Source organism: Strongyloides ratti, scaffold srae_chrx_scaffold0000004 (genome assembly GCF_001040885.1).
Source record: "Strongyloides ratti genome assembly S_ratti_ED321, scaffold srae_chrx_scaffold0000004".
Classification (NCBI taxonomy): domain Eukaryota; kingdom Metazoa; phylum Nematoda; class Chromadorea; order Rhabditida; family Strongyloididae; genus Strongyloides; species Strongyloides ratti.
The window spans coordinates 645,671-661,973 of record NW_020171512.1 but is presented as its reverse complement, the minus strand read 5'-3'; the positions used below and the strand labels follow the sequence as shown (position 1 = coordinate 661,973).

Genomic DNA, 16,303 nt, shown 5'->3' with positions numbered 1-16,303 from the left:
TAATACAATGTTATACTCAATTCAGGTATCATTAGTTTAAAGTTGTTTATATATTTTTAATAAAATTTATTATTTATAGTCGTTGTTAATTGAATTACTGTTATCAACAGCATTTGATGTCACTAGAAGTATTCCTTCAAATGATTATAGTTTTATTGGTAGTCAATTTTATAATAGTAGTGATAATGAAAAAAGTTTTTCTAATAAATCATTAAATAGCAATTTAATGCCTACATCTTGCGCAAGTGATGAAACTAAATCACAAGATTTAGCTTTTCATTTAATGCAAAATTATTCACGGTAAATAAATAAATTTTATATTTAAGTAAATAAATCGTTTAGTAATGCACTTCCAGAACCATCACCTGTTGTGGTTACTGTAGAAATTACAATTCAAGATATCTCTGATATATCAGTTATTACTGGAACATTTGTTATAGATTTTTGGATTAGTGCTATATGGATAGATTCCAGATTACAATTTAGTCATTTAGATCCATGTCGTAAAAATTTAAGTTTAGATCACGATATGGAACCAAAACTTTGGTAAATTTGTTTTTTTTTTATTGAATATTTATTATTATATAATAGGTCACCAAATGTATGTATTGTTAATTCAAAATCAACAAAAGTTCATGATTCACCAAAACCAAATATTTTATTAATGGTATTTAAATTTTTTTCATTTTTTTTTATAATAATTATATTTAAAGATTTTTCCAAATGGAACAACATGGTTAAATTATAGAATTCGTTCAGAAGTTCCATGTGAAATGGATCTCCGTACATTTCCATTAGATACAATGAGATGTAATCTACTTCTAGAAAGTTATTCATATAATATGGCTGAAGTACAACTTGATTGGTTATATTGGTCACCAGTTACAACAATAAAAGATGATTATAATTTACCAGACTTTCGTTTAACAAATATAACATGGGATAAAAATACAGAAAGCTACACAGCAGGTATATGGCAAAGATTATCAGTTAGTATATATTTTGAAAGATTATTTGGATTTTATATTTTACAGGTAAATAAATATTTTTTATTTTATAAATTTTTATTTACATTATAAATTAATATATTTATTTTTAAGATGTATATGCCAACATATATAAGTGTATTTATTTCATGGATAGCATTTTGGTTAGATACTAGAGCATTACCAGCTAGAATAACATTAAGTGTTAGTTCATTAATGGCATTAACATTTCAATTTGGTAATATTGTGAGATCACTTCCTAAAGCTAGTTATGTTAAAGCAATTGATGTATGGATGTTTAGTTGTGTTGGTTTTATTTTTGGTTCATTAGTTGAATTGGCAATTGTTGCATATAATGATAAATTAGAAGATCAACGACAAAGAAAAAATAAAATAAATAATATTAAAAGAATGTTAGCTGCTAATACAAACAAATCAATGATTCCATTAACAAATATTTCCAGAAAACGTAAATCATATATGTATCATGATATAAAAACAGAAGAAGTATCATTAAACTTACCAATGACAGATATTGGTGATAAATATCCAGAACAATGTAATAATGAATCAAGTATTGATAAATATTGTTACTCATCAAGTAATAATGAACATGAAAATTTTATTAAAAAAACTAATTCTCGTGGTAGTAGTTTTATTTTAAAAAGAAAAAGTTATGATGATGAAAAGTCAAGTAAAAATTATGACAAATATATTGTTAAACAAAAAAAACAATTGGATAATATGTCTAATATTCGTAAAGCAGAATTTGGTGGTATTGTAGATAAAATTGCAAGTATTTTATTTCCTTTAGTAAGTTTTATTAATTACAGTCATTTTTTAATAAAAAAAAATAATATTTTTTTTTAAGGCTTTTGGAATATTTAATGTATTTTACTGGGCATATTATTTGTCTTACAAAAGTAGTAATTCACAATAATATTTTAACTTAAATAATGTTATGTAATAATTATATTTACAAGCATCTTTTTTTTTATTAATTAATATGATAAAATAAAAAATTATTATGATAAATTTATATGATATTATTAAATTTTTTGTTATTCAGTATCATTAGCTTCTAAGTCATAATAATGTTGTGCTAAAATTCCTATTGTCATCATACCAAATGTAACTATGATAACACAACTTCCAAAAGTTATTAAAAGTATACGATCAAGTATAGATGCAATAAATTCCCATTCTAAAGCAACTTGTCTACTTGATCCACGACATATTCGTTTAAAAAATGTATTTAAATTTATATTATTCATATCATTTGTATAATCTTTTCCAATTTTAAATATTTTTGATTTTTTTTTAATATTATTATTAGATTGTTTTAAGGAATTGTTTTTATTATTATTAATATTATTTAAAGTTTTCATTTCAATATCTTGTGATTCATTTAATAATGATGAATTTGGTATCATTGAAGTATTATTATTTCTAATATATTCATATTTTTTTAATGAATTATTGTTTTTGGAATATATAAGATTTTTTTGCGACAATGAAGAATTTAAATTATTTTTATAAATATTTTTTGGTTCACTATCACTTTCAATCCATATTTGTTTTAATTGTGGTGGAACTGTTAATAATGTAAATTTATAAACAATAACAAAAAAGAAATATCTTGCCCAATCAGAAGGTAATTTACCATATTGTCGTTGACTATGAATAGCTAAAACAATACTTGTTAAAAATGTACCAATTGATATAATAAAAATAATTGATAAATAAAACCAAGCTATAAGAGGAACAAATTCTGATGTTGTTGGCATTTGATCACATACCATTAACATTAAAATTGACATTGCTAATAATGTTGTTATACCAAGATTAATCTTTTCTTTTCTATCATTACTTGAACTCCCAGGAGTAAAAAAACCAGTAATTGCAACTAAAGTTATAATTGATGTTGGTATAATTAAATTAACTAAATAATATAATGGTTTTCTTCTCATTATTAATGATGCCTGAATAATAACCCATGGTTCTTCACAACAAGCATATTTATATTCATGTCTAAAAATTTTAAATGATATAACATCCCATTCTTCATTTCTAATAAAATTTTCCAAATTAACTGCTGGATCTGCATAATAATCTAATGCTGATTTATCATTTGTCCAACTACTTATTATAAGTGTGCAATTTTCTTGTTCATATGGAAAAAAACGAACATTTAATCGGCAAGTAGTAGTATATATTGCTGGATAAAGAAAACTTATATTAGATCCACGCAATCCTTCTTTTCTTGTTGAATCAAGTTTAACATTCATATGCCTTTCAGTGTCATCTTTATTCATTACAACACTTAAAAAATATGAAGGAAAAAATTTTTTTTTATTTATTAAATTATTAATACCTGTTATAAATATATGTATCTGGTTTCCATATAGACATTGAAGGTAAAATTATTGATTCTATATTATTGTAATCTTGTGGATTCCAATCAAGCATTTCATCATGCCATCGTTGTACCATCCACATATTTAATTTTATATTTTGGGCTGGTTCATTCTTAAAGAAAAAAAATTATTTTTAATTTATAATAAACATACAACATCAATAATTTGATAAAGTGTCATACTTAAATAAATTTTTAATGGATTTGAATGATTTGATACTGGTCTAACTCTGGTATCATATCTTTTAGAATCAAGTAAATCTTTGGTTAATTTAATATGTGGTAAGTTTTGATATTCTTTTACTGCTATTCTTCCATCTTTATCAATATTATTTGAAAATTTTGATAAAGTAGCATTAATTGTAATACCTAAAAAATATTAAAAATTTTATAATTAAAAAATAAACTTACATAACCCGTTTTTAATTTGTAAAAATAATAGATATAATATTAAATAATTTATAAAAAATTTGTAAAAATTATATCCAGAATTCATCCTAAATATTTTTAAAAAGCTAGTTAACATACCAATGAATAAAGATATAAAAGCGATATAACGCCTAGACTTTTTAAAAAAATCATTTACAAAAAAAGTAATTAAGTAAAACTTTAAAATAACTTTTTTTTTTTTATAAATTTTATAAATAATTTTAAAAATATATATTTTAAATGCATAAAACATTAAAAGATTGATATTTATAAATTTTTAATTTGTAACATTCATATTTAAAAATTATTCCATGTATTATCTTTTCATAGAGTCACATTGAATTCAAATTAAATAGTAATTGAAGAACTTTTTTTTATCTTAATTTATTTTTAATAAATTTTTAATATACAATAAGTAAAAATTTGATAGAATTTATTATATAAACTGAAATTTTTTAAAAAAAAATGTTGAAAAATTTAATGATTATTTTATTGTTAAAAATGATGTAACAATATCAGGTAAAAAGTAAATATATAATGCTCATGTGAAATATAATGAATGTTTTTAATGCCTCCTTAGAGAAATTAATAAAATATGAATGTTATTGCTATATTATAGTTAACTTTCATTTTTTTAATTTTTTTAAAAATTATTCATAAAGGAAAAATTTTATATTTTTTTTTTTGTCTAAAATAACTTAAGCTTTACTTAAAAAAAAATTGTCTTTTTAAAATTTTAAAAATAAAATTTATGTAATAATGAATATTGTTATATTTTAATTATATATTCTTGAAAAAATTATGTTAAAAATTTTAAAGTATTTTTGGAAGTAAAAAAAAAATTAATGAATAATGCTAAATTTGAAATTATAAAAATTACATTAGAAACAAAGTAAAAAGTTGCGTAAAGTAAAGTAATTATTTAAATTAAGCTAGGAAAAATTGAATGGTTAAAAATAATATCCTTTTAGGATGCTATTTTTATTTTTAAAATATTTTAATACTATTATTTTCAATTCTTACTTAAAAATGCTTTATTTCTATTACAATATTTTAATATTTCTTCTTTTAAACTTAGGTAAAGAATATATTTATATGTTTTTTGTATAATTACCACTATTTAAAATATCATGATATTCTTTGTTCCAGAAGTAATACCCAACGGCATTGAGACCAATGGTTAATATAAAGAAGCATGAAACAAAAGTAATAAAACAAAGCCTTTCTAATACAGTTGCGAACCATTCATACTCTTTTATTGCTAATCGACGACTTATTTTAAGATTTTCTAAAAAAAAAAAAATTATAATCTTATGTGTAATAATATTTTAAACAAACTATTAAATATTTCTAAATTTTCAGCATCATATGTAGAAAAATTTTCTCTTTTATCTCTATTTAATTTTGGTGTAGATACACTATCTGTAGTACTTCTTTCTGTAGTAATCTCACTTTCAGCATATGGAACATAAATGGTATTAAAACATTGTTGTGATATTCTTCTATTTATCATTGGCATTGTTGTTGATTTTGATATTTCTATATATTATAATTATTTATATTAATAAAATAAAAATTTACCTTCAAAAGTAGTTAAATGATTATCAAAGTTTTTATTTAATTTGTCAATTATTCTTTCATCTGATATTTTATCAAGATTTAATTTTTCAACACTTCCAATTTTTGTATCACTACATTGACTTTTGTTAAATAATGAATTATCATCAAATAGTTTATTTAAACTTGATAAATCTCTTTGAAGTTTTGCTGATGTTCTATAAGCTAAACTTAATGGTGGAGCTTCTTCATATTCCTTAAAAATAATAATAAAATATATATATTTTTTTTTATATACTAATACATACCTGAGTACCTTCTTTTAAATGTAATGGAATGTATGTAAATGATAATTTTGCTAATATTGTTAAAATATTTACAATATTTTTAGGAAGTCTTTCACCAAGTTGACCTTTTTTCTGAACAGTTATAATAACACTTGATGCTAATGTACCCATAGAAATTATTATAATCATTCCTAGTATAAACCAACCAATTAATGGGATAAATGTACTTGTTGTTGGCATTTGATCACTAACCATTAACATTAAAATTGACATTGAAAGAAGTGTTGTTATACCAAGTGATACTTTTTCTTCTCTTTCACCACTTGCTGATGATGTTCTATAAATAATATTATGTTAAAAATAGGATTGTAAAAACAACTTACGTAAAAAATCCAACTAAAGCAATTAATGTAATGATACTTGTTGGTATAATCAAATTAACTAAATAAAATAATGGTTTTCTTCTTAAATAAAAAGTTAAATGAAGAATGGCATATTTATTAGGACAACATTTATATTTTTTTTCAATTCTTTTTGCCGTTGCTTTTATTAAATACCATCCTTCATTTTCAAGATAATTACTTATACCAATATTATCATTTTTAGGATAATAATCAATTCCTTCTTTATCATAAGTCCAACTTGAAAATACCATAGTACATACCTGTGTATCAAATGGAAAATATTTTAAATTTAATAAACATGAAAATTTATAAATTGTTGGATATAATAATTGTATATGAACAGCTTTTTTTTCTGGAATTGTTGTTAATTTTGCATTTAATAATCTTCTTGTATCATCATCCTTCATTACCAAACTAAAATATATATATATATAATAAATATTATTTTTAAATTAATTACATACGAATTATATAATGTTGTATCTGGTAACCATATATTTTCATGAGGTAATCTTATTTCACTTATATTACCATATTTTGTAGGTTCCCAATATAAAAATTCATCATACCAACTCTTTAATTAATAATTTAAATTTTATAAAAATAATTTATTACCTCAATTATCCATGCATTTAAAAGAATATATTGTTGAGGTTCATTCTTTAATAAATATTTAAAATGATTTAATAATTAATTGTTTATTATTTATAACTTACAAGTTCTAATATTTGATATAAATCCATACTAAATGTAACATTTATTGGATCATCATTATTCCATGTTGGTTTAGATTTTTTATCATACATTTCAAGTAAATCTTCAACAAGACGTAATTGTGTAGGTATTTGTTTAAAATTATCATTAGTACTAGCTAATGTTATATTTAATATAGCTAGAACTGTTATTAATTTTAAAATTACAACTACTGTATAAAGGAAGTTCATTAAAATGAAACAAATGGCAATTTATTTTAGGCCCTAAAAATTTATGTGTATTAATAAAAAATTGATAATGTAAAGAAAAAAAATAATAACAAGGTAGACATAAATTTTTATGGATTTTTATAATGATAAACAATTTTTTTAAAACAATTATATTTAAAAATAAAAAACTTTTAATCTTATAAAAAAAAAAAATATTAAATACTGAGTAATTATCAAAATGGTTGTAAAAATATTTAATAAAATAATTTTTATCAAAATGAATAAAAAGTTAATTTTAGATTAAAGTTAAGTTATAAAATATAATAAAATTTTTAATAATAATAATAAAAAGCATTTTTATTATAATGTTAAAAAAAAATTTTTTTTGTCCAAAAGATTATATAATTTTTATGTTAATTATTCAAAGTTTAAGTTATTAGTTTTAACAAGTGTTAGTAATTTTTAAAAGCAATTAGCTTTATAATTTATAAAAAGAGAATGCTTATTATTAATATAAATATGACGTTTAATAAAGTAGAAAATTACAAAATAAGTCTGCAATTTTAAATACCATTGTATTCGTAAAGTTTCTTTTATTATTTGTAACAACCTTATATAGTAATGCATGAAATTTAAAAATGTCAAAAAAATTGATATAAAAGTCAAAGAGAAAAAGGATTAAAGACAAGAATAGTTTGAACTAATATGTATGTTTGTTAGATGAAAGAAATTAAATATTAAAAAAAATTGAAAATTTTTTAAAATGTTATTTTTATAATAGTTAATAAAGGTTACCCTAATATAATAAATTGACCACTTTATTAAACTGATTGAATTTTTTTAAAATACTATCTTCTTCTTCTTTTTTTTTTCTTTACTTTTGGGAATTGTAGAATAATTTTTTTAAGTGAATACTATTTAATTCTGAAGAAAAGAGATATTAAAAATAAAGTTCATCAATGGGGTATTACCTTACCTTGGGGATATAATATATATATAATTTAAAACATATAGAATAGTTTTATGATGTATAATGTTAAAATAAAAATAATTAGGTCCCATTTAAAGAAAATATCCTTTTAACATAAAAATATACATCCTTATTCTAATTCAATCATTCTTTTTCAATGTTTTAAAGTTTTTAAAATTTTGTAAATTTATTTTTTTATTATATAAATAATATTTAATATTATTCTAAAAAAATAAATAATAAAATTGATCTCTTATAATTTAAAACAAAATATAAATCTTATATATAATATTATTATAAACAAAATTAACAACAGACATAATTTTATATTTAAAAAAAATTATCAGAATAAAAATTTTTTAGTATTAACATTATTAATGATATTACAATCAAAAATAATCAATTTGAAAGAGTTACTTACTAAAAGAAGATACATTTAAGATTTTTTGTGTATATTTCAAACAAATGATTTATTAAATATAATTTTTCATCAATGAAAATATCTATAGAACATTGTCCTAAGATCATTTAATAATCTTTTATTTTTTTTTTTTTTAAAATTGGTATATTAATAACATATATTTTTGTTTTTAAAATTACATCATCACTTTAAAAGAAATGTTTAAAAAAAAATTTGCACTTTTTTTTGGTTATGTTTTATTTTAAAAAAAAAATTTGGTAAAATATACAATTCGTTTTCAATAACAGTTCTAATATTTAAATGAGGTAAGATGTGCCAATGTTTTTGATATATTAAAATGAAATTGACAATTATATATTTCTTTAATAATAAAATTTTAACCATAGTTTAAAAAATGAATAATTTAAAATTTTTTTTAATAATTTTTTTCATATGTATAATAATGATAATTAACAAAAAAAAATTTTTTTTTTTTGCAACTTTATTATTTATACATAAATTTATTTTTGTAAATAAAAAATAAAAACGTTTCAAATTTTATGTAATAAACTAAAAACATTTTTAGAGAGATATAATTTAATACATACTATAAATATATTTAAAATGTTTTTATATTACTTTATTATAATTTTTTTTTATTTGGTTTTTAATTCTTTTAGTGCAAAAATGTAAATAAGTCTTCATTTTCTTAAAATTGTTTGCTTTAATTAAAAAAAATTTAAATAGTTGAAAAATAAACTACAATTGATCTATTAATAAAACATTTATTGCTATATATAGATAATTACAATTCTTATTTTTAAATTTAATTTTTTTCTTGTAAAATAATTATTTATCTTATTTTAAAAAAAATAAAAATTTCACCTATAACTTGAACATGTTTTTAATTAATATAAAAAAAATATCCTTATTATTGTTTGACAAAATTTATTTAATTATTAAAATATAAATTAAAAATTTAATATTTATTGACTTTTTATTTTTTAAAATAACTAAAAGAAATATAAAATGAATACTTTACAGAAGTTTTAAGTATAGCAATTTATCATATATTTTTTTTATATAAATAATGATTTTTCCTTTTAACTATAAATTATTTTTAAAAAAAATCATTTAAAATGAAAATGGTTTTAAAATATCAAATGTGTCTATTAAAAAAAAAATAAAGAATGTAAATAAATATATAAAAAACTGGAATATAAGATACCTGCGGATATATTTTTTTCATATAAATGATAGCTCATCGTTTTATGCTAAAACAAATTTAAAAAAAAATATGTAAACTTTTACCATTTTGTAATAAATAATGTTGTATTTTTAAACATTTTATGGTGGTAAAATGTAATACTTATAACTTTATTTGTTCTTCATGTGCATTTAATTAACCTTAAAAAAATAGTGTTTGTTACTATAAATTTATATATCTTGGCAAACAACTTTTCTAATTTAATTCATTTTTTAATTAACTATAAAAAAAATTGTTTAGCATCATTGCAATAAAAAAAATAACATGTAAAAAAAAAACTACTTATAAATTGTTATTTTTTAAAAAAAGATTTACAATAACATTTCGATTTTTATATTTTTTTACTTAATTATTTTTATTGTTACTTTTTTTTTAATATGTTATATAACTTTATTGTGATTTAGAAATTTTTTTATTGTATTAGACTAAAAAGTTACTTTTTATTTTTATTTCCTCTTTAAAATGAATTGATTTATATATATATACTTTATAATTTTATTTTAAAGGATTAACTTGCTTTTTTAATAAAACTTATCATTAAAAAGTTTTTTTTTTTTTTCATTTATTATTATTATTTATATTAGTGTAATAATATAAATATAACATAATATGTATAACACATGTTATTTTTAAATCATTTAATCTTAATTAAAAAAATGTTATTAATATATTTAATTTTTTTTTAAAGTGAAATACGCAAAAAAAAATTATCAAAATTTTTTTATCATAAATTTTATCGTGATCTTTGAAACATACAGCTAATTTTACAACTATCAATGTATCTTATTTTTGTTTTCATAAATTTTTTATGTTATTAAATACAACAAGATTTTATTGTTTTTTTTATTCTATTTTAAAAGTACTTTTGAACTTTTTATTCCTTCTTATTCAATATTTTATTCATTTTGATGATGCATGATCTAATGAAATTTTATTTATTCATTTTTTTTCTTATATAACATCATAGTAAAATTGACAAAATTAAAAGTTACCCATTGATAAATAAAAATTTATTACATAATATTTTTATTTTATACAACTTTATATATACTTATTATGAAATATAGTTTTAAATCTTTTTCAAACATAATTACAGTAATTAATCTTTAAAGTATAAAGTAAAGTAATTAAAATTAAAATGAAGCTTATATTACAAAAAATACTTTTAAAATGTTTCCTTTTTTCATTTTCATAATACTATAATTAGTTTTTTACGTTTCTTTGATAATTGAAATCATTTTATCAACAAAAATAAAATGGATGTCTAATTTTTAACTAATCATGTTTGAACTTTTTGCGTGACAAATTTTAATTTTTTTTAAATATTTAAAGAAAAAACTATAAGATTACTTTAAATTTCCTTTTTTTTTAAGTATAATTGTTACTAAGTTTATAGTAATATTAAAAAAAAAAAGAAAATTCTGTTAAAAAATTAATGCTATGTAAACATTAGTATTGTTAAATTTTTATTCCTAGGATTGAAAAAAAAAATTTTATTCTCAGTTTTTTTTTAATTTAATCTTAATACTCTATTTAAAATTATAAGTGTAGATTTATATAAATACCATTATATTTTGTCCTTTTTATTTTTTCTCATTAATTGACGCAACATTAGTTTAAAATGTTATAAAATTATCAATATATGTATAATTATATTTTCTTATAAAACTAAGCAGGGAAAAAAATTTGATTTCATATTTATCGTTTCATTAACAAGATATATTCATAATATAAAAATGTAATATCTAAAACTATAATATAAAGATGAATAAGAAAAATTTACATTTAATTTAATGCATATTTGTGTAATATATAACAAAGAAAAAAACTATTTTTTTAATATACTTAAGGCATTTTATTTTTGTTCTTTTAAAACTATTTATTTTTTTGGTCAAAAAGAAATTTTGTTTTATATACAATAAAAAAAAATGGTTCCAGAATTGATGATCAAAAAAAAAAAAAATTAATAATAATAATAATTTTAAATTTTCGTAATATTAATTGAAAAAAAGAAGAAATTTTTACCTAATAAAAAAAAATTTTCATGCTTATTAGTTATATAGTAAATAAAATTAAAATTTTTTTTGTTGAAAGAATGAGTTTAAAATAATATTTTTTGTGTATTGTTTCATAAATCACACACAACATATGGAGGATGTATGATTATTAAGCTATTGCATTAAATTATCTATTTTTTTTAAGTCAAAAAATAATAGTTTATTTAAAAGTTTTTTTTTTTAACCATATTAATACTATTTTTTTTTTGTAATATTTTATGCTATGTTATTTAATGTCAATTTTTTAAGAATGGATCATCTTTTACGAAATGAAAAACATAATATTTAAATAAAAAACACTAAATGTTTTAAAAATTTTTAGTTATATTTGCAAATATTTCATATCTTTCCTTATCCTATTAAATTTTTATTTGCCAACATTTATTTTCTGTTTAGTTACATATCATTATTAATATTACTTTACTTTAAAGCTTTTTTTTTTAAATATTAATGAATATTTAGTTATCATTATATCAGTATGGTTAAAGTGTTTATATCTTTAAAAGTTATATGAAATATCCTGATATTTATCATTAAGAAGACTTCTGTTAAAAAAAAATATTAATATAAAAGTTTAAAAAATAATACACTAAGTAATTTAAAATAAAAAATTTAATATTTAAACACAATTTAATAAAAATAAATATAATTAATTGTTAAAAAAACAAAATTGGTTTCAAAAATTTGTGTTAAAAATGTTGAAGATAAATTGTGATTTTCACATATTTATATAACATTCTCAATTACAATCACTAATCTTACTTTATTACTTAAATTCTTTCTTATTCAAGTCTTTTAAAACATTATACTATGCTTGAAAATATAATATCATCATTTACCATTTATACAATTTTTATAAATATATAAAATATTTATTTCCTTTAAAAATTGTTCATTTAATTGTTTTATTATAAATAGATATAATTTTAATAATGTTACTTTGATTAAAATTTTCATACTTATATATTTTTTTGCAAAAAAATGGGATGTTTTTTATATTGTCTAATTAATTATATTCTTTCGTTTTAATATTTCTACTATTTTTTTTTTTTGGAAAAGAAAGAAAAAGAAGAATAAGTAACAAGATAAGTTACTTAAAAATATTATTTTGTTTATTAACAGTTATATATAACAAAAGAACCAAAATTTTTTGTTCCTATTAAAAAAAATTTTGTGTAAATTTTTATTATTTAATATTAATTTTGTTTTTTCATTCAATCTTCTAATGTAAATCTTAATTAAATTTTTTTTTTTTAATACTAAAATTATAGTATTACTTATAAAAACTATTTTTGGTGTTTGTAAAAAATTTCAGAAACTATTTAATTAAGTATTTTGTTAATTATAAAAAAAAATGTTATCTATGGAAATGAGAAAAGAAATTCATGAATTAACAATTCAGGTAAGTTATAATTGATTATAAAATTAAAAAAAAAAAATTTGTTTATATTACCTTTTTAATATATTAAATATAACAAAACAAAGAGTATTTATTATATAACAATATTACAGAACTATCGTATCGTGGTACCAATTTTTTTAACAATGTGTATAATGGGAGTTTTGGCAAATGCAATAGTTATAATGGCATTAATTAAAACTAAAGTTAGAACACCGACAGTTACAATTATATCATCATTATCATTTTCGGATATGTGGACATCAAGTGTTGTCGCTGCATCATTATTATATAACAGTTATTTACCAATATTATATTCGAAATTTGAAACAAATCCATGTATATCATTGACATTAGAATTATTTAGAACTGGTGGTCTTATAACAGGAACGTTACATTTACTTATAATTTCAATACATCATTATATTGGTATTACAAGACCATATTACAAAAGAGCATATACAACTAAAAGTAAATAAATTATTCTTTTAATAAGATGTATTTAATTAAAAATTGAATTTTTCATTAATTTTAGCGTTTATTGTATGTACACTTATTTGGATTATACCACCATTGTTTTTAATAATACTTGCATCTTCATTTAAAAATCAAGGTTTTCGTGATTGCTGGGAATTTGACAATTTCTACCATACTCGTATTTTTAGAGTTGCTGTATCTGGTATAATTGTAATTATATTTCTTATTATTATTTTTTGCTATGCACGAATGGTAAGTTATATATAGATATAAATATTTTCTTTTATAATTTTTAATTTACTAAAAGAAAAATAATTATAATAATCTATTTGTCACTTTTTAAAATATTATTAATTATTTAAAATTTTATAGATATATTTACTGCGTCTCAAGAGAAAAAAATGGCAATCAAGATCAGTTACTAATAAAACAAAAAATGACAATCGAACTGTACATACAACTGTTTGGATATGTTTGTCATTTTTTGTTGGATGGGCACCAGCAACACTTCAATTTTCTATAACATGTAATACATGTCATTTAATGAGATATGAAACTGTACAAGGATATAAATTAATTTTTTATTTTAGTTGTCTTCAATTAACTTTTCTTCTTGGAAAAACACTTATGAATCCTTTAATTTACTCATTTAGAATACCTGAAGTTGAAAGGGAACTCCATCGTATGCATAGTGGTATTAAAAATTTTTTTACAAGATTAACAAGGTAAATATTATATATATATTTTTTTTTAATTATTTAATAAAATTTTCTTATATTATTAGAAGAGAAGTTACAAATCAACCAAAATATAGTATAAAATTTACTCAAAATAATGAAGAAAATGGTACCAAAACATTAATAAAAGAAACCACAACTGCTTTATAAATATAAAAAGGAAAGTATTTAATATCCAGTATTAATTTCATTATATTATTAAAAATAATATAAAAAGATTTTTAATTATACAAAACTTTAATAATAAAAATCTACTATTGTAAACCTGCAAACAATCGTCACTAATCTAAATATATGTTATATATTCAAGTGGAAATTGTATATTTTTATAATATTATATATATATAAATAATTTCTTAAACAAATTCTTTTTTAATATTTTGATTAAATTGATTAAATTGATAAAATTTACTTTTTATTTATTTTTATTATTATAATTTATTAAAATTGTTTAAATTATTAAAAATAACTATTATATATTAATATATAAAATTATAACTATAAAATAATATAAAAAAAAAAGAATAAGTAATAATTCTTACATCATATCTATTGATCGTTCTTAAATCAAAAATTAAAATAAATTAAAAAGTAATTTTACAAACAATTATTGACTTTTGATCTTTTATTTTTTAACATTTATGTACTTTATTTAAAAAGATATATATATATAAAAACAAAAGATAAAATATATTATTGTAAATATACATATCACCAATTTAAACATAAAAAAATATGTTTTTATTTTGTAAATTCATCGTGGGATAACGTATTTATTCTTATAAATTTGACAATTCTTGTCGATATTGAAATTTAATAGACTAAAAAAAAGTACAATTGTATGCCTTATATAGTATACAACACAAATGTATAAACTTACTGTCCATGTGTGATACTACACCAGCTGCTCAAATTGTCAAAGTCTATTTAAGCGAAGATGAGAATTTTGTAAAAATTGATTCGATTTCATTATCTTAGCATGTTGTAAAATTAATTTTCTGTATATTGACATCTATATAATTATAAATTTAGACAATCAAATAAAGTTTATTCATACTTTTGACATACATGTATTTCAACATTTTCAAATTATATTTTTAACCATTATATATATGTTTTTATTTTTAATATAATATTATATGTATACATATATGTATTATATAGTTATTAAAGTGTCTTATTTGTAGCTTAAAAGCATCATGAGAATTTTTTAAAAGATTTTGTATATATTTGATTTAATTTTTATTTTTATTTTTTTGTAATAATAATAATATATATAAAAATATTACTTCCTTGTTAAATGATAAATATTAAAATATTAACATCTATTTTTTATTAATTTATTTCCATATAATTATTTTTAATTAAGAAATAATTTTCTTTTATATTTTAAGTAAAAGTTACTAACAAAAGGTTGTATCTCCTTTTTTTTTATTACAAATTTTATTACTCTGACATTTTAACTATATATGTATATGTATAACCATATTGTTATACCAAAGTATGATAATAAAATGTATATCTAAAATATATAATATTTAACAATGTTTATAATTTGAGAAAAACAGGTAAAAGATTAACAGCTTTATTTACCACATCATTTAAAATAATAAGATCAGTAGTATAATACCTTGTGATATTTAATATTTTTTCTAATCTTTTTAATTTTTGATCTCTTCCATTAATTTCTAATAATGTTAAATTTTCCTATTGTTTGAGAATTATATTTTATAAAGAACTGAGAAGGAAGTAATATTATACAGATAATAAAAAATGACATCGAATATTGTTTCATTATTATTTTACCACAAATAACTTGCAAATTAATCTGCGCATTTAATTTTTTTTTTTTATTATATATGTATATAAATTATTTAGTATTAAATTTTTAGTATTTGTTTTTTTATTACGAAAAAAAAAATGAGGAAAAATAATCAATATTATTTATTTACTTATTTTTTTATTGGAGGTAAAACTAAATATTTAGTTAATAT

At 18.5% G+C, this 16,303-nt stretch overlaps 4 protein-coding genes across 4 annotated transcripts; 2 read left to right on the top strand and 2 right to left on the bottom strand.

Moving 5' to 3' along the window:
- Window positions 1-7: 7 nt before the first annotated feature.
- On the top strand, window positions 8-1,926 carry SRAE_X000215600 (Gamma-aminobutyric acid A receptor/Glycine receptor alpha family and Neurotransmitter-gated ion-channel transmembrane domain and Neurotransmitter-gated ion-channel family and Neurotransmitter-gated ion-channel ligand-binding domain-containing protein; the record flags this gene model as incomplete). Its single annotated transcript, XM_024644585.1, has 7 exons — window positions 8-25; window positions 80-300; window positions 343-546; window positions 592-667; window positions 714-1,034; window positions 1,101-1,799; window positions 1,858-1,926. The coding sequence occupies 7 exons, from the start codon at window positions 8-10 to the stop codon at window positions 1,924-1,926; spliced, it is 1,608 nt and encodes a 535-aa protein (XP_024499627.1).
- Window positions 1,927-2,047: 121 nt separating this feature from the next.
- Window positions 2,048-3,898, bottom strand: SRAE_X000215500 (Neurotransmitter-gated ion-channel transmembrane domain and Neurotransmitter-gated ion-channel family and Neurotransmitter-gated ion-channel ligand-binding domain and Nicotinic acetylcholine-gated receptor, transmembrane domain-containing protein; the record flags this gene model as incomplete). The annotated part of the gene is made up of 4 exons (XM_024644573.1): window positions 2,048-3,308; window positions 3,361-3,515; window positions 3,557-3,771; window positions 3,814-3,898. 4 exons carry the CDS (start codon window positions 3,896-3,898, stop codon window positions 2,048-2,050), a joined length of 1,716 nt encoding a protein of 571 aa, XP_024499626.1.
- A 1,024-nt stretch (window positions 3,899-4,922) lies between these two features.
- Window positions 4,923-7,023, bottom strand: SRAE_X000215400 (Neurotransmitter-gated ion-channel transmembrane domain and Neurotransmitter-gated ion-channel family and Neurotransmitter-gated ion-channel ligand-binding domain and Nicotinic acetylcholine-gated receptor, transmembrane domain-containing protein; the record flags this gene model as incomplete). Its single annotated transcript, XM_024644562.1, has 8 exons — window positions 4,923-5,119; window positions 5,170-5,370; window positions 5,413-5,644; window positions 5,697-6,012; window positions 6,059-6,493; window positions 6,544-6,653; window positions 6,695-6,739; window positions 6,796-7,023. 8 exons carry the CDS (start codon window positions 7,021-7,023, stop codon window positions 4,923-4,925), a joined length of 1,764 nt encoding a protein of 587 aa, XP_024499625.1.
- A 6,027-nt stretch (window positions 7,024-13,050) lies between these two features.
- On the top strand, window positions 13,051-14,459 carry SRAE_X000215300 (G protein-coupled receptor, rhodopsin-like family and GPCR, rhodopsin-like, 7TM domain-containing protein; the record flags this gene model as incomplete). The annotated part of the gene is made up of 5 exons (XM_024644551.1): window positions 13,051-13,098; window positions 13,209-13,566; window positions 13,631-13,824; window positions 13,945-14,297; window positions 14,357-14,459. The coding sequence occupies 5 exons, from the start codon at window positions 13,051-13,053 to the stop codon at window positions 14,457-14,459; spliced, it is 1,056 nt and encodes a 351-aa protein (XP_024499624.1).
- Between the last annotated feature and the right edge of the window lie 1,844 nt (window positions 14,460-16,303).